The sequence below is a fragment of the Electrophorus electricus genome, chromosome 24 (assembly GCF_041902795.1).
Source record: "Electrophorus electricus isolate QZ-2024a chromosome 24, ASM4190279v1, whole genome shotgun sequence".
Lineage (NCBI taxonomy): Eukaryota > Metazoa > Chordata > Actinopteri > Gymnotiformes > Gymnotidae > Electrophorus > Electrophorus electricus.
This window is the reverse complement of record NC_137520.1, coordinates 608,889-632,500: the sequence shown is the minus strand read 5'-3', so window position 1 is coordinate 632,500 and position 23,612 is coordinate 608,889. Positions and strand designations below refer to the sequence as shown.

Sequence of the window (23,612 nt, the reverse complement as noted above, 5' to 3'; positions counted from 1 at the left end):
CAACCCTGCTGTCACCCTGTCTTTCAGGATCTGCCCAGCAGCTAATGGGCCAGGAGGAGTTTTATGCCGAGCAGTATGGGCACGCTGCCACCTCCAGAGAACCCTCAGTGCAGCAGTATTACCCTGATGGTAATCACAGACGCTCCACTCTCACACACACATACACTTATCCGCCTCTCTGGAACAACCTCCATTTCTCTTTCTCAGCCTCAATTCCAGACCTCTTCCTCTCCCCCGTCCTCGAGTCTCGTGTGTACGTCTTCCATTTCTCCCCTACCTTTTCTCTGCGAGTGGGCACTCTGTCGCGTACCTTGTGTCCGTTGTCTTCTCTTCGGAGCTGAGCCTGACCTCCCAATCGGCATCCCCGCTTTGGCCTCTGGTCATCGTCAGTCCTTTCGGTGTGCGGAAAATTTCAGCCTTTGCTGTTTATTTGAGCGTTTTCTTTGGAACAGACGGTCGCTTCGGGAGTGTGAGACCACAGGGAGAGTTCTCACGGCCTGTGTCAGCCAGTGCTGGGGTCAGCTTTTGAATCATTTTTGTTGTACGGATCGGTTGATCGAGCGTGCTATGTCTAGTGGTCGTTTGTGTGCCCCTGTAGGCCATGGGGAGTACTCCTATCAGCACTCCTATGGAGAGCAGGGCTGTGACAGGTCTTTTGAAGATTCCTCACAGCATTACTATGGAGGCGGTGAGTGATTCCCCATAGGGGGCGCACTTGCAAACATACAGTTCATTAATCAACAGTGCAAACAGGAGGCTACTAAGCATAGTAGAACATTTGAGCAACCTGAGCTCAAGCAGAGCTATTCTGTCTCAGCCAAACTAACCGTTACCACAGTTCTTATGTAAACTTCACTGAATTAGCAAAACAATATTTAAAATTTTTTGTTTGTTTGTTTCAGTGTATTTCAGAAAACATCAGGAAAATTTAGTGCCAATAATTTTGAGCAGAACTGTATAATAACAGAATATATTGAGTATTCTGATTCTATTGAAACATTTTTCATTACAGCATTAATATCACATCTTGCATTGCCTTAGAAACCTTTTGAGCTCAGCCAGTCTCTGTGGTAAAGGCTCCCTGTATTGGGGTTACTGGGGTTAATTGCATTGGTGTTGTAGGGAACACCCAGTACAGCCAGCAACAGCAGACCCAGTATCAGCACGCGTCCAACCAACAGCAGCAGTTCAACCAACCACAGTACCCTTCCCAGCTGGGGTACGGGCAATCCCAGGGATACGGTAAGGACGCACACACGTGCCCACACACATGCGCACACACACACAAACTCACATTCATATGCACACATATGTTAACACACAGTCACACACACATGCATTCACACACATGCACACGCACACATACATTCACTATGCTACACGCTCAGAAACACACAAGAGAAGATAGCCACGCATTTTCGGGTTGTAATTTCCGAAATGTAATTAAGAAATGGCAGTTAACAGGAACAGTGGAGGTCAAGATAAGGTCTGGAAGACCAAGAATTTGAGACAGCTGCTCGTAGGATTGCTAGAAAGGCAAATCAGAAACCCCCGCTTGACTGCATAAGATCTTCAGGAAGATTCAGCAGACTCTGGAGTTGTGGTACATTGTTCTGCTGTTCAGCGACACCTGCACAAATATGGCCTTCATGGAAGAGGCATCAGAAGAAAATCTGTCCTGCATCCTCACCACAAAATTCAGCGTCAGAAGTTTGCAAAAGAACATCTAAAGAAACCTGATGCATTTTGGAAACAAGTCCTGTGGACCGATGAGGTTAAAATAGAACTATTTGGCTGCAATGAGCAAATGTAACACCTCTCCAACCATTAAGCATGGGGGGGGGGGATCAGTCATGCTTTGGGGTTGTGTTGCAGCCAACGGCACGGGGAACATTTCACAGGTAGAGGGAAGAACGGATTCAATGAAATTCCAGCAAATTCTGGAAGCAAACATAACAGCATCTGTAAAAATGCTGAAGTTGAAAATAGGATGGCTTCTACAAATGGATAATGATCCCAAACACACCTCAAAACCCACAATAGACTACCTCAAAAGGCGCAAGCTGAAGTTTTTACAAAGTCCCCTGACCTCAAAAGAGCAGTGAATGCAAGACAGCCCGGGACTCTCACAGAGCTGGAAGACTGTTGCTAGGAAGAAAGGATGAAAATCCCTTAAACAAGAATCGGAAGACTCTTGGCTGGCTACACAAAGTGTTTACAAGATGTGATGCTTGCCAAAGGGGGTGCTACTAGGTACTAAGCATGTAGGGTGCCTGAAGTTTTGCTTTGGGCCCTTTTCCTTTTTTGTTATTTTGAAAATATAAAAGATGAAAATGAAAAATGTTTTTTGCTTAAAGTACAAAAGTGTGTCATCTTTAATTTTATGCCTTTTGGAGATAATTTCATCTTCAACTTGCTTAACTGTTCACGGTAACATATATTTTGACCAGGGATGCCCAAACTTTTGCATGCTACTGTACATGTTAACCTTATATGTGAGTACACATTTATATATACACATGGTTTTAAGCAGCAAACATTAACTGCATATTTTCCTTGCACGTTTAATGAGAATCTGGAAAATTTAGAAGCTTTTTCCAGTCACAAGGTGATTAGTTAAATTATGAGCTGACGGCTGAATTTCTGAATTCCGTCAAATCTAATACAACAGCAATTCTTTCAGTTGCAGTAGAATTTTGGAGAATGGGGCTGTTTTTGGTATGTTTACATAAAGCTGTGTGATTGGATAGTGAGTCACAGGAGCTGGATGGCCACAGAGGACAGCATCTGTGTTAGAGTATTTACTCAGTCTAACTCACTGTGTGTGTGTGTGTGTGTGTGTGTGTGTGTGTGTGTGTGTGTGTGTGTGTGTGCAGGTCCAGCTCAGGGAGCCCCTGCTCAGTACAGCCAGTACCAGCAGGGCCCGGGTCAGCAGTACCCTTCATTCCGCTCCACTCAGACTGCCCCTTCTGCCCAGACAACCAGACCCTACACATACGAACAGGTACAACAAAACACCAGCATGGCAAACACAGTGAGAACCCTACATAACCACGTCAACCCAGCCTAACCAACCACGTCAACCCAGTCTAACCAACAGCCAGATAACCACGTCAACCCAGTCTAACCAACCACGTCAACCCAGTCTAACCAACAGCCAGATAACCATGTCAAGCCAGTATAACCAACCACGTCAAGCCAGTATAACCAACCACGTCAAGCCAGTCTAACCAACCACGTCAACCCAGTCTAACCAACAGCCAGATAACCATGTCAAGCCAGTATAACCAACCACGTCAAGCCAGTCTAACCAACCACGTCAAGCCAGTCTAACCAACCACGTCAACCCAGCCTAACCAACCACGTCAACCCAGTCTAACCAACCACGTCAACCCAGTCTAACCAACCACGTCAACCCAGTCTAACCAACCACATCAACCTAGCCTAACCAACCACGTCAACCCAGTCTAACCAACCATGTCAACCCAGTCTAACCAACAGCCAGATAACCACGTCAACCCAGTCTAACCAACAGCCAGATAACCACGTCAAGCCAGCCTAACCAACCACGTCAAGCCAGCCTAACCAACAGCCAGATAACCACATCAACCCAGTCTAACCAACCACATCAACCCAGTCTAACCAACAGCCAGATAACCACGTCAAGCCAGTACAACCAACCACGTCAAGCCAGTACAACCAACCACGTCAACCCAGCCTAACCAACCACGTCAACCCAGTCTAACCAACAGCCAGATAACCACGTCAACCCAGCCTAACCAACCACGTCAACCCAGCCTAACCAACCACGTCAACCCAGTCTAACCAACCACGTCAACCCAGTCTAATCAGCAGCCAGATAACCACGTCAAGCCAGTATAACCAACCATGTCAAACCAGTATAAACAACCACGTCAACCCAGCCTAACCAACAGATTTTTCATGCCTTTGGTCTAACAATAAAAATGTGTAAATGTGTGTAGGTTTATTAGCTCAGTATGCCTTTCTCTTTCTCTTTCTCTTTCTCTCTCTCTCTTTCTCTCTCTCTCTTTCTCTTTCTCTCTCTCTCTCTCTCTCTCTTTTTGTTTGTATTTTTTATTCCTCTTTTTTTCCTTTAAATGCTTTTTATCTACAGGGTCAGTATGGAACCTTCCAGCAGTAAGAACATGTTTCCTTGGTGACACAACGTAGGGGTTCTTCAGAAGATCAGGACACACATATGACGTTCTTTCCTGGATTCTCACACTGAGAAATGTGCCCTGCTGTCGAATAGCAAAATTGGTTTTGTCTGCAAAGAATTCAGCTTTGCGCATCAGTAGATCAGTACTGGAAACCTCTCTTATAACGCCACTCTTAAACTGGCCTTCTTCAGGCTACTTACGTCAGCTACCTCCATTTGGTTTCTGAGAGAATGTTAACTCAGAAAACAGACAGAAACAAGACTTAAATATTTAACGCAAACCTTGATGAATTTAGCGCTGGTTCATATGTTTATATTTCATGTATCAGCTGTAACTTCTGTTTGATGGAGAAAATTATAAATGTGTATTTATCAGTCCTAGTGTTCATCCAATTTAGTAAGGAGGCTTGTGTTAAAGAATTGGGCGGGGGATGCAACATAGTGAGATGAATAAGCATATGTGTGATCACCTCAATATGGGTTTTTGTTTTCTTGATTTTTTTAAAAACTTTTTACTAGTTTTGAAGGAGAATGTTCTAATCTGAGTGTGAATGAAGCAGAACATTCTAATGTGAGTGTGAATGAAGCAGAATGTTCTAATGTGAGTGTGAATGAAGCAGAACGTTCTAATGTGAATGTGAATGAAGCAGAACACTTTAATGTCAGTGTGAATGAAGCAGAACACTTTAATGTCAGTGTGAATGAAGCAGAACACTTTAATGTGAGTGTGAATGAAGCAGAACACTTTAATGTCAGTGTGAATGAAGCAAAACGTTCTAATGTGAATGTGAATGAAGCAGAACACTTTAATGTCAGTGTGAATGAAGCAGAACACTTTAATGTCAGTGTGAATGAAGCAGAACACTTTAATGTGAGTGTGAATGAAGCAGAACACTTTAATGTCAGTGTGAATGAAGCAAAACGTTCTAATGTCAGTGTGAATGAAGCAGAACACTTTAATGTGAATGTGAATGAAGCAGAACACTTTAATGACAGTGTGAATGAAGCAGAACACTTTAATGTGAATGTGAATGAAGCAGAACACTTTAATGTCAGTGTGAAAGAAGCAGTACACTTTAATGTCATTGTGAATGAAGCAGAACACTAATGTCAGTGTGAATGAAGCAAAACGTTCTAATGTGAATGTGAATGAAGCAGAACACTAATGTGAGTGTGAATGAAGCAGAACACTTTAATGTGAGTGTGAATGAAGCAGAACACTTTAATGTCGGTGTGAATGAAGCAAAACGTTCTAATGAGTGTGAATGAAGCAGAACACTTTAATGTCAGTGTGAATGAAGCAGAACACTTTAATGTGAATGTGAATGAAGCAGAACACTTTAATGTCAGTGTGAATGAAGCAGAACACTTTAATGTCAGTGTGAATGAAGCAAAACGTTCTAATGGGAATGTGAATGAAGCAGAACATTTTAATGTGAATGTGAATGAAGCAGAACGTTCTAATGTGAGTGTGAATGAAGCAGAACATTCTAATGTGAGTGTGAATGAAGCAGAACGTTCTAATGTGAGTGTGAATGAAGCAGAACGTTCTAATGTGAGTGTGAATGAAGCAGAACGTTCTAATGTGAGTGTGAATGAAGCAGAACACTTTAATGTGAGTGTGAATGAAGCAGAACACTTTAATGTCAGTGTGAATGAAGCAGAACACTTTAATGTGAGTGTGAATGAAGCAGAACACTAATGTCAGTGTGAATGAAGCAAAACGTTCTAATGGGAATGAATGAAGCAGAACATTTTAATGTGAATGAAGCAGAACGTTCTAATGTGAATGTGAATGAAGCAGAACACTAATGTCAGTGTGAATGAAGCAGAACACTTTAATGTCATTGTGAATGAAGCAGAACACTAATGTCAGTGTGAATGAAGCAAAACGTTCTAATGGGAATGTGAATGAAGCAGAACATTTTAATGTGAATGTGAGTGTGAATGAAGCAGAACATTCTAATGTGAGTGTGAATGAAGCAGAACGTTCTAATGTGAGTGTGAATGAAGCAGAACACTTTAATGACAGTGTGAATGAAGCAGAACACTTTAATGTCAGTGTGAATGAAGCATAACATTTTAATGTGAGTGTGAATGAAGTAGAACATTCTAATGGCTTTCCAGTAACACACTGGCACTGAACAGCAATTGAGCAAAATAGTGTTTGCTAGAGAATGTTGGGAGAAACACCTGTGATAAACGGTCATCCCCAACAAAAACGGCATGCATCCAGTGCATCTGTCCTGCTGTGCCTGTTCTGTTCTCGAGCATAAAAAAATGCACCCCCTGCACAATAGACTGACAGCACTGTATCATATTCTGATGGATTCGTCTGTGCATAAACTGTGAAGAACTGTGGGAGTTAAAATATGGTGACCTTGCAGATTCCTGATTTAACTCCCCATTACTCTTTCATATATGTGCTTTATACCTACACATCCACGCCGATGCTGTTCTGCATTATTCCTGTTTTATACAGAGTATTCACTCAGTGTCTTAGCATAGTCCACAGCCAGACGAGCAGAAATAATTTTGTTTATAGGATTTAACATTTATTTCTTTGTTTTCTTGTATTTAGATAATAAGGAAATATTTATTTAGCTTTTTTTAAATGAATGAGTAAATGAACGAATGAATGAATATTATATCAGAAGCTGACAAAAGTCAGTTCCGTGAAGTATGACCTCCTGTGACACGCTTTTTATTACGTTGGTTTACTTGATAAATTAGAAAAAGGCTTTTTAGTATTTTTTTTAATTACACTTTATATATATATATATATATATATATATATATATATATATATATATATATAAATAATCTTTTTTTCTTGCTGAATTTTTGGCACATAGATGATTACACTTAGGATCCATTTAAGTGACCATAGCCAAAGCTTAAACCCTGTATACCTTCATAATTTGTACATATTTTGAATTAGATTGATTTTCAGTATAATTTTTTTTTTTAATGAATGTAAGTTTTTCTAAACCAGAGTGTTGTCTGTGTTGTGATAACATTTTCTGTAGTTCCATTTCTTAAAAGTTCAATTTCTAAAAAAAACATTAAATCTCAAAATGACTTCACATTTCACAAAAGTAAAATTTTAGATATGTTTTCTTTTCTATAAATGTTGGCCTTATTGGCTTATTAATTCATTAGTTGATTTAGCAGTTAATTTGTTTATTGCAAAATAATATTATTTTATTTATTTATTTATTTATCTATTGTGCTACTATTTCCTGTTCCGGTTTTGCTATACTGGAAACAGAGCGTGAGTGGTGGATTCTCCCCCAGGGGGAAGCGAGTGTTAAAAGAGCATCACTGTAACTAGCTGTCAAACAGCTTCATTATATAACACAGGAATAAATATGAAATCATGTTAGCATCTCAGACAGCTTCATTATATAACAGATTAATAAATATGAGCTCATGTTAGCATCTCAGACAGCTTCATTACATAACACATGAATATAAAATCATGTTAGCATCTGACAGCTTCATTATAAAACATGAATAATATGAAACTATGTTAGCATCTCAGACAGCTTAATTATATAACACAAATAAATATGAACTCATGTTAGCATATCAGACAGCTTCATTTTATAACATGAATAAATATGAACATGTTAGCATCTCAGAGCTTCATTATATAGCACATGAATAAACATGAAATGTTAGCATATCAAACAACTTCATTATATAACATGAATAAAAATTAGATGTTAGCATCTTGGACAGCTTCATTATATAACGAATAAATATGAGCTCATGTTAGCATATCAGACAGTTTCATTATATAACAATAAATATGAAATCATGTTAGCATCTCAAACAGCTTCATTATATAACGTATAAATGTGAAATCATGTTAGTATCTCAGACAGCTGCATTATATAACATGAATAAATATGAGCTTATGTTAGCATCTCAGCTTCATTATATAACATGAATAGCTCATGTTAGCATCTCAGACAGCTTCATTATATAGCACATGAATAAACATGAAATGTTAGCATATCAAACAGCTTCATTATATAATGTTTAAGACAACTTTATTATATAACATGAATAAAAATGAAATGTTAGCATCTCGGACAGCTTTATTATATAACAAATATGAGCTCATGTTAGCATATCAGACAATTTCATTATATAATATATAACACAATAAATATGAAATCATGTTAGCATCTCAAACAGCTTCATTATATAACATGTATAAATGTGAAATCATGTTAGCATCTCAGACAGCTTCGTTATATAACATGAATAAATATGAGCTCATGTTAGCATCTCCGTTTCATTATATAACATGAATAAATCTGAAATCATGTTAGCATCTCAAACAGCTTCATTATATAACAAATATGAAATCATGTTACCACCTCAAACAGCTTTATTATATAACACATGAATAAATATGAAACCATGTTAACAGCTTCATTATATAAGACATGGATAAATATGAGTTCATGTTAGCATCTCAGACAGCTTAATTATAACACATAAATAAATATGAAATCATGTTAGCATCTCAAACAGCTTCATTTTGACATATGAATAAATATGAAATCATATTAGCATCTCAGACAGCTTCATTAAATAACATGAATAAATATAAGCTCATGTTAGCATATCAAACAGTTTCATTATATAATGTCTAAAACAGCTTCATTACATAAAATAAATCAGATAGACTGTTATTTGGTTAATAATACATTTTTTCCTTTTAATTTGCAACAATGCTGGTTAAAACTAACAACATATTCTTTTTCAGATTTGTTTTGCACAAAACCAAGCCACAGATTTATGTAGTGAACTTAAAACACATGTACATAGTGCAAACTGCAATGTACTTGTACCTTGCAATGCAAGCATCAAGGAGGTCCATTTCCCCATGAATGTGTTGTATTCCTTCACAATGTCTGGCCTGTTAACTTCCACGAATGCTCTGTCTGATTTGCTCCAGCATCGCAATTTGTCTTGAGGCTCAATTGCACAGTAGGATGAGATCAGGGTAACAGGTTTGTCATACCACCTGACAATGACAATGTTTTCTTCTTTCTCCACCCTGGAATCAACAGATCCTCTGCCTTTCTTGGCAAGATTCTTCTCATCTTCAAGCTGACAACCAGCCAAGTGGTTGCCGCGGAGTGTTCGTGCTGCTGAAGAAGCCTGTGCTCCAGTGGTGCTGAAGAAAACAAACTGTCAGCAAATACTCTGCAGTTTTGATGTGATGAGAGTGTTTCACACAGTTTGACCACAACATCACCTCCCATGCCAAGTAAGGTGTTCTTTCCAGGGCCACCTTCATAGACCATAAAATCACAGAGGATTCCCGAAGAAGTGCAGCGACCCCAAATTTTCAATCCCCAAGGGTGGGGCTTGCCCCACATTTTATGTTATTAACTGATTTGACATTACCTTTATGTTTAAGTCTGTTTAAATATGATTTGAACTGAACATCAGGGAAAAAAAATGATTCAAAGGAACTGAATGCGTTAAATTAATTGATCAGATCATTGGCATTTTTTCTTGTTGTGAGAGGTCACATGACATCTTTTGTAGCTATCTTAAGGTTAAAAGCTCCATGTAACATATGTCACAAGAACCGTTTCATAACTTGTATTTGATCGTTTTGTTCTAGAAATTGGGTCAGAAGAGGTCCTATGTAATCTAGGGCGTGTTATTAAATCATGAGAATTGTTAAACGGGTTGGAACATACCTTTAGAAACAAAAACTGGCTTTTTAAAAATTAGCTTGTTTTGTCTCCTGCGCCAACCAAGCACGCCATCATTTTGAAAACAAATGCCCAAATTCACAAACTGTCACATGCCTGCATCCAGGAGCTTTAGCATATGCAACACTGGGACTTTGAGGTAAAGCGAGAACCCTCACAGAACAGTCACGCTGTGACGCACACGCGTCACCGTGGAGCTTTGACCGAGGCCAGCCACGTCATCGCGACGTCATCAGCCGCCCCGCCCACTCGGGAGTCCTGGCGTCGCCGTTTCCGGATCTAGCGACGTTAGCGGCGACGGCGAGCCGAAGTCCTGCGCTTGCCTGACGGGAACACGGCGTGGTCGTTCTCGCTGCGCGGGGCCGACGAGTAGTGCGACCTCAGCCGGTGCGAGCCGCTCAAACCGCGCGGCCATGGCGACGCGGCTGGCGCTGCGGCTGCGGCGGAACCTCTCGCTCAGCTGCCAGGCGTGCGCCAGAGCGCGCGGACGCCCGCAGAAGCACGAGCTCTCGGAGAAGCAGCTGGTAGGTGGGCCGCGCGACGGCGCGAGCGGCGAGCCGCAGCGGCGCGTTCTCCCGCAGAGTCGCTCCTCGTGCGGCACGCGGAGCTCGTGGCTCGGTGTCCGGCTTTGAACTAAAGGGAAGGTGCACGCGCAAACAATGTTCATTCCAAGGCTTTTGAATAACGCCAAATGCGATGTGCGTACACGCGCCGCCTTGGACGGGTGGATGCTGGAAATAAGATGCAAACGACAGCAAGTTAGCATAGTTACCATCGGTCATTTAGCTTCTGAGTAGGTTCAGTGATTCTCAGGGTGTTGTGTAGTGTAGCTGCGCCTAATAAGTTGAAGGACTGAATACCATCTGAGTGAAAGCACCGTAAGGCTGATTTTCATAAGCGCGTTTTAAATGGTTGGTCCCGCAGACTCGGTACTTCGTAGACCATCGGCGCGTGAAGCTGGAGGCGGGCTCCGGCGGCAAGGGGGCGTGCACCTTTCACAGCGAACCCCGGAAAGAGTGGGGCGGCCCGGACGGGGGCAACGGTGGAAACGGAGGCGACATCGTCATTGAAGGTAATGGCAGCTGCCTTTCTTTACTGGTTGGACCCGGTTGTTGGTAGCTCAGGGGTCGCTGGCTGGGGCACGGTTGTAGGGTGTTGCGCAATCATAACATGGCTGTCAGCTACATACCCTCCATGTGTGACCTGCAGAGTGTTCTACTGCCCAGAGGGTTCAGGGGCTTTAACAGTGTTCTGCTGCCCATCTCAGTCTGAAGTTCCACATTTAGTCCGTGATTTGTTGACTGTATTGATGCGCGTAGAAGAGCCAAAGCTTGGTAAGTTCTAGTTGAAACTAGGTGAGAAAGTAGGAATCTTCTTGGTAGGTTGTCAGCGTACAAACAAATGGGCTACAGAAACCTGCAGGATACATTTTTTGGGTTTTGACGAATCACGTGCTCTCCAGCAGGCTAATAGCGCGCGGCTTACGAGGGCTTTAGCTGAGCGGCCGATCGGTTGCGTGGGAGTTCCAGTCTTGTGGCTGCGAGTTACTGACGAGCGTCTCCGTGTGCAGTGAACAGGCAGGTGAAGTCCCTGTCGCTGGTGTCGGCGGTGTACAGGGGGCAGGATGGAGAGGCTGGAGGCAGTAAGAACTGCTACGGACGCAACGGCAGCTCCTCCTACATCTCCGTGAGTCTACTTTACAAATACATCTGCAGAAGTTACTGAACATCTGTCAGACAGAAGGGAGCAAAAATACCTAAACATGGAGAGAGGAAGTTGTGTTCCTTTTCAAATATTCATACTGTCACACAAGCCAGACAGCCTGAACAACCTCTACACACAATTTAAAAGAAATTAAAATTAATTGTATTAAAAAACCTTGATCTTGTTAATTTGAGTAAAGTGTAGTGTGGGGTCTCTCGTAAAGCAACGCTAGTGTTGGAAATCCAAGTACTGATCACAGGAAGAGGGAGTTTATAGCAGGACTGTAATGGAGTGAGTGTGTGTGTGTGTGTGTAGGTTCCCGTGGGAACCATTGTGAAGGAGCAGGGCAGGGTCGTGGCAGACCTGGCATGTCACGGGCAGCAGTTCGTCGCTGTGCACGGGGGGGCGGGCGGCAAGGGGAACCACTTCTTCTTGTCCAATGAGAACCGCGCGCCAATGACGGCCACGCCCGGAGAGAGGGGCGAGGCCAGAGTGCTCCACCTGGAGCTCCGTACCATGGCCCATGCAGGACTGGTGAGAGGGAGGAGGGCTCCTGTCCATCACCAGCCATCAGTGTGACCGGCAGTCATCCATCCCAATGTCCTCTGCCTCCGCTCTACTGCGCTGTACCGCCCTCTGCTTTCCGATCTGCTTAGTCTACTCGCTAGAGATTTGTATGGTTTAATAATAGTGTTGTGTACAGTTTCTAGCCTGTGTTTGTTGTATTCATTGTGTAGTTGCACTGTTGTGTGCATTTATTGTGTGTCTGGAACAAACATGTGAAGGAATGACAAAGTTAACTTTGAAGGCAGGAGGGAGGAAGGTGGAAATAATGTTTGTTCACACAGGTGTACTGTAGTAGTGTTTGTTCACACAGGTATACTGTAGTAGTGTATGTTTACACAAGTGTGGTGTAGTAGTGTATGTTTACACAGGTGTGGTGTAGTAGTGTTTGTTCACACAGGTATACTGTAGTAGTGTATGTTTACACAAGTGTGGTGTAGTAGTGTATGTTTACACAGGTGTGGTGTAGTGTTTGTTCACACAGGTATACTGTAGTAGTGTATGTTCACACAGGTATACTGTAGTAGTGTATGTTTACACAAGTGGTGTAGTAGTGTATGTTTACACAGGTGTGGTGTAGTAGTGTTTGTTCACACAGGTATACTGTAGTAGTGTATGTTTACACAGGTATACTGTAGTAGTGTATGTTTACACAGGTGTGGTGTAGTAGTGTTTGTTCACACAGATGTGGTGTAGTAGTGTATGTTTACACAGGTATACTGTAGTAGTGTATGTTTACACAAGTGGTGTAGTAGTGTATGTTTACACAGGTGTGGTGTAGTAGTGTTTGTTCACACAGGTATACTGTAGTAGTGTATGTTTACACAAGTGTGGTGTAGTAGTGTATGTTTACACAGGTGTGGTGTAGTGTTTGTTCACACAGGTATACTGTAGTAGTGTATGTTCACACAGGTATACTGTAGTAGTGTATGTTTACACAAGTGGTGTAGTAGTGTATGTTTACACAGGTGTGGTGTAGTAGTGTTTGTTCACACAGGTATACTGTAGTAGAGTATGTTTACACAAGTGGTGTAGTAGTGTATGTTTACACAGGTGTGGTGTAGTAGTGTATGTTTACACAGGTATACTGTAGTAGTGTATGTTTACACAGGTATACTGTAGTAGTGTATGTTCACACAGGTGTGGTGTAGTAGTGTTTGTTCACACAGGTATACTGTAGTAGTGTATGTTTACACAGGTATACTGTAGTAGTGTATGTTTACACAGGTATACTGTAGTAGTGTATGTTTACACAGGTGTGGTGTAGTAGTGTTTGTTCACACAGATGTGGTGTAGTAGTGTATGTTTACACAGGTATACTGTAGTAGTGTATGTTTAGACAGATGTGGTGTAGTAGTGTATGTTTACACAGATGTGGTGTAGTAGTGTATGTTTACACAGGTATACTGTAGTAGTGTATGTTTACACAGGTATACTGTAGTAGTGTATGTTTACACAGATGTGGTGTATTAGTGTATGTTTACACAGGTATACTGTAGTAGTGTATATTTACACAGATGTGGTGTAGTAGTGTATGTTTACACAGGTGTGGTATAGTAGTGTATGTTTACACAGGTATACTGTAGTAGAGTATGTTTACACAGGTATACTGTAGTAGTGTTTACGTAATCTTATGTTGCTATTACCACTTTGTGTTGTGTGAATCGTTGGAGTCAGAATGAAGATATATGATTTAGATCTTTTCTTTCCCTCTTCCTGCTCCCCGTCCGCAGGTGGGCTTTCCAAATGCAGGCAAGTCTTCGTTACTCAGGGCTGTCTCCAATGCCAGGCCTGCCGTAGCTGCATATCCCTTCACTACACTCAACCCACACGTGGGCATCGTCAGGTACAGAGACCACGAGCAGCTGGCAGGTATGATGCCCACTGACACTGCTACGCCCTCAAAGCCACACCCACAGGCTCAACGGCTTGCATGTCCCTTGCAGGGCTGTAACTTGAGCGCTCATGAACTGTTATTCACGTCCAAGTTAATGATAAAGGTTGCTGTGCCTGGTGATGCCCAGAGGGGGAGGGGCTTGGCTCCTGGCCGGGTGTGGCTCCCGGCAGGGTGTTCCCTCCCACTGTGACCTCTGGTTAATCAGTACAGGTCCGGTCTTGGGTTTCTGTAAAACTGTGTTTATGGCCACATCTGTTCTAGCACAGTGCTGCACAAATAAAACTGACCTGAGTGTTTGTCTCTCTCTCTCCCGTCTGTCTGTCTCTCTTGAGTCTGTCTGTCTGTCTGTCTCTCTCTCTCTCTCTCTCGCTGTCCATCCCTGCCCTCTCTGTCTGTTCCTCTGTCCATCTCCAGTGGCAGACATTCCTGGCCTGATCCGGGGCGCCCACCTCAACCGTGGCCTGGGCATCTCCTTCCTGTGTCACATCGAGCGTTGCCATGTCCTGCTTTTTGTGCTGGACATGACGTCCTCGGAGCCCTGGGAACAGCTGCGAGACCTGCGCTACGAGCTGGACCAGTACGAGCCAGGCCTGTCCGCCAGGCCGCACGCCATCGTGGCCAACAAGATGGACGTGGCGGGCACCCTGGACAAGCTGGACACCCTCAGGGGTCGTGTGACCCAGCGGGTCATCCCTGTGTCTGCGCTGACGGGGCAAAACACGGAAGAGCTCATTCTGTACCTGCGGGAACTGTACGACGGTCAACAGCAGTGCAAGGAAAAGCCTGCCACATGGTAGAGGTGCCACAAGATGTCCATGTCGCTGGTTAAGAGGATTTTATCCTGAACGCTCCTTTAAAACATCCAACAGAACGTGCTTTGGTAGCTGTTAGACCAGAAGCTAGAAAAGGGCTGACTCAGGATATCAAGACAGAAGAGCTGCATCTCCCATCGACACGGGAAATCTGTAGAAAAATCTGTATACCGTGTATTTATTAAAATTCTGTCTTTTATGTACCTGAATGTCCAGTCTGTTTGACTATGCTGTTTTACGCTGTGAGCCAATCCCTGCACTGCATGCCCTGATGTTGCGTAGGGTTCATACCCACCTTCTGACTTCTTACCGCACGTTCAAGCGTCAAATGCTTTGTCTAATTCCTTTTACCACTGTCTCACGTTTGGGCAGTGGCCCAATCAGGAGATGATGTTTGAGTGATGTCACGTGATTTTGTGACACTGGCAGGTGACTGAGGGGCAGAGCTTGTGTCTGACCTCTGCTGAGACTCGTCGTAGACCCGCGGCATTTTAAAAGTAAAAGGATTAGCATTTGACGTTCCTCTCCTAACCCTTAAAATATTCCAAATGACCATTTATAAACTAGTTATTAATCACTACTGTAAGCTGTCAGTTTGTTGAAGGAGGGGATTCTAACCATTTGCTTATGGTGCTTAAGAATAATCCCAACATGCTTGTGATGTCGTGCTTGTTAAAAAAGCAGCAGCAGGGGGCGCTGTGTTTGGTAACAGACCCCTGTAGGATGAGCGTACAGCAGCAGGTGGCGCTGTGTTTGGTAACAGACACCTGTAGGATGAGCGTGCAGCAGCAGGTGGCGCTGTGTTTGGTAACAGAGCCCTGTAGGATGAGCGTGCAGCAGCAGGGGGCGCTGTGTTTGGTAACAGACCCCTGTAGGATGAGCGTACAGCAGCAGGGGGCGCAGTGTTTGGTAACAGACCCCTGTAGGATGATCGTACAGCAGCAGAGGGCGCTGTGTTTGGTAACAGACCCCTGTAGGATGAGCGTGCAGCAGCAGGGGGCGCTGTGTTTGGTAACAGACCCCTGTAGGATGATCGAACAGCAGCAGAGGGCGCTGTGTTTGGTAGCAGACCCCTGTAGGATGAGTGTGCAGCAGCAGGGGGCGCTGTGAGGCTAAGAAGGGGCGGTCCTCTCGCCACGGTAACCCACACGAACACAGCAAGTACACAGAAGGATGAAGCAGCAGAAAAAAGACAAACATGAATTAGTGAGGGGTGGAGATGGGCGTTAACTAGTGATGGGTTTCGTTACTGAAGTTCGAGCATCCTGGTTCTCTGATGCGCAGCAGCCGAAACGACAGCTGAGATGGTTTGTGTCAGTCTGAGGGACGCGCGGTGGTGAGCGCAGCGTTTAAAGGCTCAATACTACAGAGGGGTGAGCAGAGCTGCTGTTCACAACACCCCAGCGGTGACTCAGCAAGGCCTCACTGGTGTCTCACGCTCCTCCTCGGTCGTTCGGTGTCACGTTTCCACTGCCTGCTCTTACTGTTGCCAGGAAACCATGTGCTGGGCATGGACGAAGAGACAGAGAAAAGAGCCAGAGTTCTGTGGGACTACCTGCGTCTCCGGCAACCTCTAGAAAAGGTAGGGAAGTGTGTATAGTTCTCACACTGCAGCTGTGTGTGTGTGTCGCTGCATTTAGTTCACACTGCAGCTGTGTGTGTGTGTCGCTGCGTTTAGTTCTCACACTGCAGCTGTGTGTGTGTGTCGCTGCGTTTAGTTCTCACACTGCAGCTGTGTGTGTGTGTCGCTGCGTTTAGTTCTCACACTGCAGCTGTGTGTGTGTCGCTGCGTTTAGTTCTCACACTGCAGCTGTGTGTGTGTGTCGCTGCGTTTAGTTCTCACACTGCAGCTGTGTGTGTGTGTCGCTGCGTTTAGTTCTCACACTGCAGCTGTGTGTGTGTGTCGCTGCGTTTAGTTCTCACACTGCAGCTGTGTGTGTGTGTCGCTGCGTTTAGTTCTCACACTGCAGCTGTGTGTGTGTGTCGCTGCGTTTAGTTCTCACACTGCAGCTGTGTGTGTGTGTCGCTGCGTTCATTCTCACACTGCAGCTGTGTGTGTGTGTCGCTGCGTTTAGTTCTCACACTGCAGCTGTGTGTGAGTCGCTGTGTTGAGTGTGCGGGGTCTCTGGACCCTCCTGCGTGATATTTCTCTGATCTGCACAGAGTGACGTCATCATCGGCTTCGGTTGCCAGGATGTCCGTGTAGCAGAGCGGTCAGCCCAGCTCTTCCAGGGGGGTTGGGCCCCCTGCCTCCTCTTCACCGGTTACCTGGGAAACCAAACCGCAGGTCAGTCACAAGGCGGTGAGGGAGAGGAACTCTGGCCTATCCTAAAGCCTCTTACAGGTTCTGTGTAGTCGTGCAGTCCTGAGCAACTCGCTCCCTCACTCACTGCTCCTTAAGGGACTATTCAGATCATACGTTCATTCTTATAGCACTTTTGTTTTGACATGAAACTGCGTTACAGAAATGTTCTTTTCTGGTCATTAAAACCCCAAAAGTGCTGAATTTAAAAAACTACCTAAATTTTTGTTTTGTATTTTTAATAGTCAAATGTGATTCTCATCTGCACCTGCCGTAGGGGTGTGGACACGCCCGGAGGCTGAGGTGTTCCAGGATGTTGCCGTGGCGATGGGGGTCCCCCGGGGATGCATCTTGCTCGAGACGGCTGCCACTAACACGGGAGAGAACCTCCGCTACTCCTACCAGACCCTCAGAGAGAACCGAATACCAGGTGCAGCCAGACTGCTGATGTCTAATCAGTCGCGTCCCCCTCCCAACAGTGCTGATCTCCAGTCTGTACGACCCCAGGATGGCGTCGCCTAGCTCCTACAAAGCCGGCGCGGGCTGACGGGCTCATGACGTTTTGTTCCACTAGAGAGCAGGAGAGCATCAGAAAATGGCGGTGAAGAACGCATGCGCCTGTTTAAGGGCGGTTGCTGCAGACCAACAGACCTTCTGACATTCTTTACTAAATGATCTCAGTCGAGGTTTCGTGTTTAATGATGCCAGGCAAGTAAAGGGAAAGTCAAGCCAACCGCTTCAGGGTTTAAGTCGGCTGCCACTGTACCGTCTCTGAAATGCCACATTTCACAAAGCAGGCTTGCAAAGTAATCTGATGTATGGGGTTTTTGTTGTTTGTTTATTTCGTGTTTTCTTATACTGAAGTCTGTTCTTTATTTTGTCGGGTTATATTTCTTAGTTATCTTACTTTTTTAAGGAGCAGTTCCTCCTCCAAGCCTGATAAGTAGACGGTACAGTCTAACTGTGCCATATACTTAATGATGGTTAATTATACACTGATACTTTGTACCTACTCTGTATGAATTAGTCATTTTGAATGACTAATGTCCCATTATGTGTGTGTGCGTGCGCTGCACTAAAGCGCGCAGGCTGATTCTGGTCCAGCAGCCGTTCATGGAGCGGAGGATTCGTGCCTCCTTCTTGCAGCAGTGGCCCGGCGCAGAGGAAAGCGCGCATGCCATCGTCACGTCCCCACCCATGGACATGACGGAATACCCCAACCGTGCCGTGGGCCCCGCTCGGCACCTCATCAGCTGCATGCTCGGTACACTGTGTGTGTGTGTGTTTGTGTGAATTTCCATTTTTTCCTTAACACACAGCGATTAACATTCAAATGAACCTTTTAAATAGATTTTGTCATTAATAGAGTAAAATACAGTCCAGCTCAACATGCAGTGTTTCCGGGGAACGTGTATGTTTACAGAGATATGTCTGCACACAGTGGGCATGTCGCTCTGATACATGTAACATGTCTGCACCCGGTGGGCGTGTCCCTGGAAGGCTGCACACGTGGCGTGACTTACTGTGTTCTGCAGGTGCGGTGGAGCGGATCCGGGACTACCCGGAGAAAGGCTTCCAGGTCCGGCAGGAGATCCCACCAGAGGCCGTGACCGCCTACCAGTGGCTCCTCCTGGCAGGCTACAAGCCGACGTGATGATACACCCCAAACACACATCGCCCAAGCGGAAAACCGGGGATCGATAACCTCCCGGAGTTAAAACGGGAGTACCTCGGACGCGTGGGCGCTAACTCCGTGCGTCTGTTTCTGCTCATGCTGCGTTGTGTTCTCCCTGCTACACACACACACTTGCTGTGCGAGAGACACTTGGACACACAGAGCGCTGCGGATTTGAGACGCTGGATTCGTTAGCCGGCCCTGTGTAGGCGGGACTGCGTGTGGTCACACTCTGAGCCCCTCCCACATCTTCCTCGTCTCACCAATAATCAGCCACTCCCCTCTGTCGCCTGTCCCTCCTTCCCCTGGTTACCGCTTGCGAAGTCTCTAGAGCCCCTTCATTTACATATTCATTTACATTTACGGCATCTAGCAGACGCTCTTATCCAGAGCGACTTACAAAAGTGCTTTGTCTTTTCCTCACAATGTACATCCTAGTACAGTGCAGTAGGTTAGAGTCCAATATACCAATGAACTAGAACACTGTAGAAGTACAGGGATCAATACTGATGCCTAGAAGTGCAGAATACATATAAACTCTTTATCAGACAACATGTGCAATAAACAATACCCTACAGTAAGTACCAGAGTTTCAGTTCAGTGCAACGTAGGTGCAGGTTCAGTGGTGATTTAAATACTGCGCACGTCCACACAGAGTTCAGTCGGGTGTTCGGCGATACTTGGACTATCCAACTCCTACCGGACTGTTCCTGCCTATCACCAACCTCACGAACCTGGAGCTCATCCGGATAGCTCGGAGGAGCGGGGCAGGTGACCACACTTTTCCCAATTTCAGTATTTTTAAAGAATTTAAGTAAAAGCAGATGCTTCTTCCTGAGTGTGTAAGGAAGAGGCCATTCCGACTTAATTCTTAAAATACATGTTCAAGCTTTTGCCAGTACATGTAACTACATGTAAAGAATTACACAGACTACATGTAACATAGCACTACATGTAAAAATCACGTGTTCAAAAGTTCAGGAAAGGAAATTCCTGTTCTTTGCCTTACAAAGATTAAAAAGTGAGCTATACTCTGTCCATGTTGCCTTGTTTTTACTACAGTCTTCCTTCAAGTGCCAAGGACCTGAAACCAACAGGTCGCGTTCCGGTGTTTTCTATCTGCACTCAGTCGACAGATTGTGTGGTTATATACTTATTGGAATTTGAAACATTTCAAAATGTCAAAACATTATTATAACATTCTTTTTATTTAAACACATCTTAAACTACAATATAATCCATATCCTAAACTACAATATTATCCATATGTAATTTGTTTCCTTCATGTTAATCTATATAAATTCAAATTTATATATATTTTAATCAATGTTTTGTATGAAATGAAAGTATATGGGAAATTTAATTTAAAAATTCTATAATGGCATTTTTATATAATAAGAACAGAAAACACACAGGCAAAGATTTTTTGTAGTGTGATCCTAACCCTTTCATGTACTGGCACATTAACCCCATTTTAGACAATACTACAGACAAATGCAAATGAACAAAAAATCAAATACAGGCTGTTCTGAATGAAGGATGATTAGCAATCTATTATACTGAAACATCAATTATGCAAGTTACATTAAACGGTGATTTAAATTGATTTCCTGCTCACAAACACACTGAAGTGTCTCCGCGAAGTAAAGATATGACAAATATCTCCAAATGAGCCTAAGAGTGATTCCTCGGTGCTGGGCGGGAGTGTGATGGCGTGCTTTGTTTGTTTGTTCGTACACTTCTACATGGTTTTACTCTGCATGCTCTGGACTGATGCTCACTGAGGTCTGCTGTTAGGAGCTTGGTCAGAGTTCCTAGAGATGGTTTAAGGTGCAGACGGTCTCAGATGTCCTCAAGCGTGCACTCTGTCAGTTTCCCTCATGTGTATGGGTGTGGCTTATAATGACCAAGTTCCTCCTCTTCGACCTGAAGAGCCAGCCGCCTCTGAAAAGCGGACATCACCAGTTCAACGTTTATATTGCTTAGAATTTCTTACAATATCTTATAAATTCTTACTTAAAACGCAGTTATTTCATATTTTTTTATTTGATGTTACTGATATAATTCTAAAATTGTGAATTTACCTTGAAAATTATTTGTGTAAAATGTTTTCTCGAAATATCCCTGCAAGGAAGTCTGGGAGAACAAAACTGAACTCCAAGATAAAGAAGGTAAAGAGAATGATTCTCTCTCTCTCTCTCTCTCTCTCTCTCTCTCACTCTCACACACACACAGAAAGTTTAACAAGAATGCACTGAAGGCCAGGTGTTGCTCATTAAGGTGAGATAGTGTACCTTTGCGCCAGGTAGATTCCTGCCATTTATCTGGTGTCACAGCTGTACACTAGCTTGTCTTTTACACACACGAACAGATTTATTTTAGCTCTTTCTGACTAGCTGACAGTGCAATACTGCTTCAGTTTACTGGATTAGACACAGCTGTCACAGTAATGTCTGTTTTATAAGTGTTACTTAGCTGGAGTGCATCAGCCTTGCAATCTTACAGACTCTTAAAGCATAAAACATGTTGACCATCAAATGTTTCCAAAGCTGTGGTAAGATTGGAAAAACTTAATTTTAATATTTAATCTTAAGTTTTTAATTATTGTTATTATGTGATTAAGATTCATCTTATGAATTGTTACTGTTGTTCCTGGACCCACACAGAGAGATGTTTGAGAATGCTTTTAAATTCTTTAAAAAAATCCAAAAGTCTACCTGGTTTATTTACACAGAAATCCATACAGAATAATGTTATTTTATCATAACTAACACGTGTCTTAAAATGTCTTCTGGATAATTACAGTCCTAACTCTCACGGCTCATTCTCTGAAAGTTTATAATGATTCGCTATTCTAAATGAAGTCTGTCTTATGTGTAATGCTATTATAACACAATATAACTGTGTTTGTACACAGAAATACTCACTTCAATCGTATAACATGTACGTTTGTGAGTTATAGGAAACTTACATTCCGAACAGTATTTTACCAAAGCTGGGATCCATCTTCCATTTTCCTTTAATGTCCCCCTCAGGTCCTGGTCTGTGGTGGGCCCATCAGACAGACACATTACCAGACTGGTCCTGTCCAGCACGGCACGTTGCAGTTCTCGTCACCCACGTGGATGGCGAGAGTTCTGGTGTCCATCAACGGAGGCTCACCTGTCAATCAGGGACAGGACTGAGTTGTGATTGGTTTATTAGACAAATGAAAAAACAGTACAAACGTCTTTGCTCATAAACTCAGAATCTAACGGTTTACAGCAAAGAAATCCAGTCCCTTTACATAATATAACATCATTATGTTAGATTTCATAAGTACTGAATATCTTACTATTATCAGCTGCATCCAGTCTGACGGTGTCGGAGCTATCTCTAGGCAAAGGAGTCTCTCTGTCCAGGACTTTAGCTGTGGAGCCTTCACTGGTGTGAATCAGATCCGTGTCTGCGGGAAGACGCTGTCGGAGGATGACACCAGGTCCGTCATTTTTACCCGGGAGCGTAAAAAGAGAAACGTTGTCTTTAATGTCCAAAAAACACACACAAAAATCGCTGTGTTTCCCCCAGAGTTCAGAGAGTTCACACTTTTATCTCAGTGCATATGATAAGTAATTATCTTTTTTTTTGCGCACAGTAACTCCTGGATGAGCCGGAACATAATATAATATTCATTACCTGTTGTAATATTCATATCACATTATAATATTCACGCTTCGAGTTTATCTCAGCGGAGAACTGACTCGTTTCATTGGAAATCCGGCAGAAAGATGATCGCCGTGAACAAAGACTTTGTACACGATTCATTTCTGCCAAGTCAAGCGTCACGTTTCCTCAGTTTGCTCACCATGTTGTCACGACGTATAGACGAAAGGAAAACGTGATGCGTTTACTTATTTTATCTAAAGGCTGGATTTGACATGACGATTGATTTTAAAAGCATTTGTTTAGAAGGAATTCCAACTGTTATTAATGTAAAAAACTACACAAAATGCAAGTATGCAAGGCACAGGACGTGTGTGTGTGTGTGTGTGTGTGTGTGTGTGTGTGTGTGTGTGTGTGTGTGTGTGTGTGTGTAAAATGAACTCGGGTGTTTTGAGAATGTATAATAAGAACGAAAATTATTTATTTTCAGTTACTGTAATCCATGTTTTCTAACTGGCCAGTGGCCGTTGTCATATGCCTAATATTAGAGCATTGCGTGTTTCATGTTTTTAACATTAATGCATTCCGATCCTCGTAATTTTGACGTCTGAAATGAACGTCCGTGATGTGCGAGTTACAAAATGAAAGTGGGTGTAGGTTTCTGCAGAACGATGAGGAGTGACGCCGTCAGACCGGTCCGGTGAGTTCGCCACTGCGTCTGACGTCAGCTTTTACAGGCGTGACCGATCTTAAACTCGGGAGAAGATGGGGACTGTCCTCACCGCCCCTATAAGAGAAATGTCTGTGTATTTATCAGGAAAGCTCCCCGAAGACCAACCCAGAGAGACTGAAGAGGAGCTTCTTCCCGCAGGCCATTCGGGCCCTGAATCAGGGAAACTGATCAACTGTGGGGACTCCGTGTACTGTGTATGTCAATAACATCATAAAAAGACGGTAAAAAAAACTGTAAACTGTAAAAAAAAAAAAAAAAAAGATATATTATTGTTTTGTGTTCAGGTGTGTATTCAGCTCTGTGTTCAGGTCTGTTTTCAGATCAATGATCAGGTCTGTGTATCAGGTCAGTGATCA

The 23,612-nt window shown here is 43.5% G+C and overlaps 3 protein-coding genes and 1 long non-coding RNA gene across 12 annotated transcripts in view; 3 read left to right on the top strand and 1 right to left on the bottom strand.

The window, feature by feature from the left end:
- Positions 1 to 9,897, top strand: part of LOC113589303 (SS18L1 subunit of BAF chromatin remodeling complex) — a 14,782-nt gene extending 4,885 nt beyond the window's left edge. For 2 of the 7 annotated variants that reach the window (XM_081707048.1, XM_081707050.1), the window contains 3 exons: positions 28 to 129; positions 599 to 688; positions 1,123 to 2,867. In XM_081707048.1, coding sequence (XP_081563174.1) covers positions 28 to 129; positions 599 to 688; positions 1,123 to 1,508 — 578 coding nt within the window. In that variant the 3' untranslated portion in view covers positions 1,509 to 2,867. The other 5 variants (XM_035522364.2, XM_035522365.2, XR_014119756.1 and 2 more) reach the window with 5 other exon arrangements.
- Positions 9,898 to 10,169: 272 nt separating this feature from the next.
- mtg2 (mitochondrial ribosome-associated GTPase 2) lies at positions 10,170 to 15,107 on the top strand. Its single transcript, XM_035522366.2, has 6 exons — positions 10,170 to 10,451; positions 10,852 to 10,999; positions 11,498 to 11,613; positions 11,947 to 12,165; positions 13,929 to 14,067; positions 14,507 to 15,107. The coding sequence occupies exons 1-6, from the start codon at positions 10,341 to 10,343 to the stop codon at positions 14,887 to 14,889; spliced, it is 1,116 nt and encodes a 371-aa protein (XP_035378259.1). The 5' UTR covers positions 10,170 to 10,340; the 3' UTR covers positions 14,890 to 15,107.
- Positions 15,108 to 15,724: 617 nt separating this feature from the next.
- Positions 15,725 to 19,917, top strand: LOC113589299 (uncharacterized protein SCO4629-like). 2 transcript variants are annotated; one of them, XM_081707053.1, is made up of 6 exons: positions 15,725 to 16,277; positions 16,398 to 16,486; positions 17,068 to 17,191; positions 17,484 to 17,636; positions 18,288 to 18,470; positions 18,742 to 19,917. In XM_081707053.1, exons 2-6 carry the CDS (start codon positions 16,415 to 16,417, stop codon positions 18,858 to 18,860), a joined length of 651 nt encoding a protein of 216 aa, XP_081563179.1. In that variant the 5' UTR covers positions 15,725 to 16,277; positions 16,398 to 16,414; the 3' UTR covers positions 18,861 to 19,917. The 2 variants fall into 2 exon arrangements, with proteins under 2 accessions (XP_081563179.1, XP_026884680.2); XM_027028879.3 differs by having other exon boundaries at positions 15,739 to 16,486.
- A 92-nt stretch (positions 19,918 to 20,009) lies between these two features.
- LOC113589304 (uncharacterized) lies at positions 20,010 to 22,761 on the bottom strand. Of its 2 annotated transcripts, XR_003411954.3 has the most exons (4): positions 22,557 to 22,761; positions 22,216 to 22,339; positions 21,853 to 22,043; positions 20,010 to 20,825 (listed from the first exon to the last, which is right to left on the bottom strand). It is a non-coding gene; the product is annotated as an uncharacterized LOC113589304 (long non-coding RNA). The 2 variants fall into 2 exon arrangements; XR_014119757.1 differs by having other exon boundaries at positions 22,216 to 22,754.
- Between the last annotated feature and the right edge of the window lie 851 nt (positions 22,762 to 23,612).

Bases quoted from the DNA above. Each gene is read 5' to 3' on its own strand.
- mtg2 (XM_035522366.2), top strand. From the start codon at position 10,341: ATGGCGACGCGGCTGGCGCTGCGGCTGCGGCGGAACCTCTCGCTCAGC. The intron at 11,000-11,497 runs GTAATGGCAGCT...CTCCGTGTGCAG, and splicing joins AGGCGACATCGTCATTGAAG to TGAACAGGCAGGTGAAGTCC. The intron at 14,068-14,506 runs GTATGATGCCCA...GTCCATCTCCAG, and splicing joins AGACCACGAGCAGCTGGCAG to TGGCAGACATTCCTGGCCTG.
- LOC113589299 (XM_081707053.1), top strand. From the start codon at position 16,415: ATGGACGAAGAGACAGAGAAAAGAGCCAGAGTTCTGTGGGACTACCTG. The intron at 17,637-18,287 runs GTGCAGCCAGAC...GCTGCACTAAAG, and splicing joins CAGAGAGAACCGAATACCAG to CGCGCAGGCTGATTCTGGTC. The intron at 18,471-18,741 runs GTACACTGTGTG...TGTGTTCTGCAG, and splicing joins CCTCATCAGCTGCATGCTCG to GTGCGGTGGAGCGGATCCGG.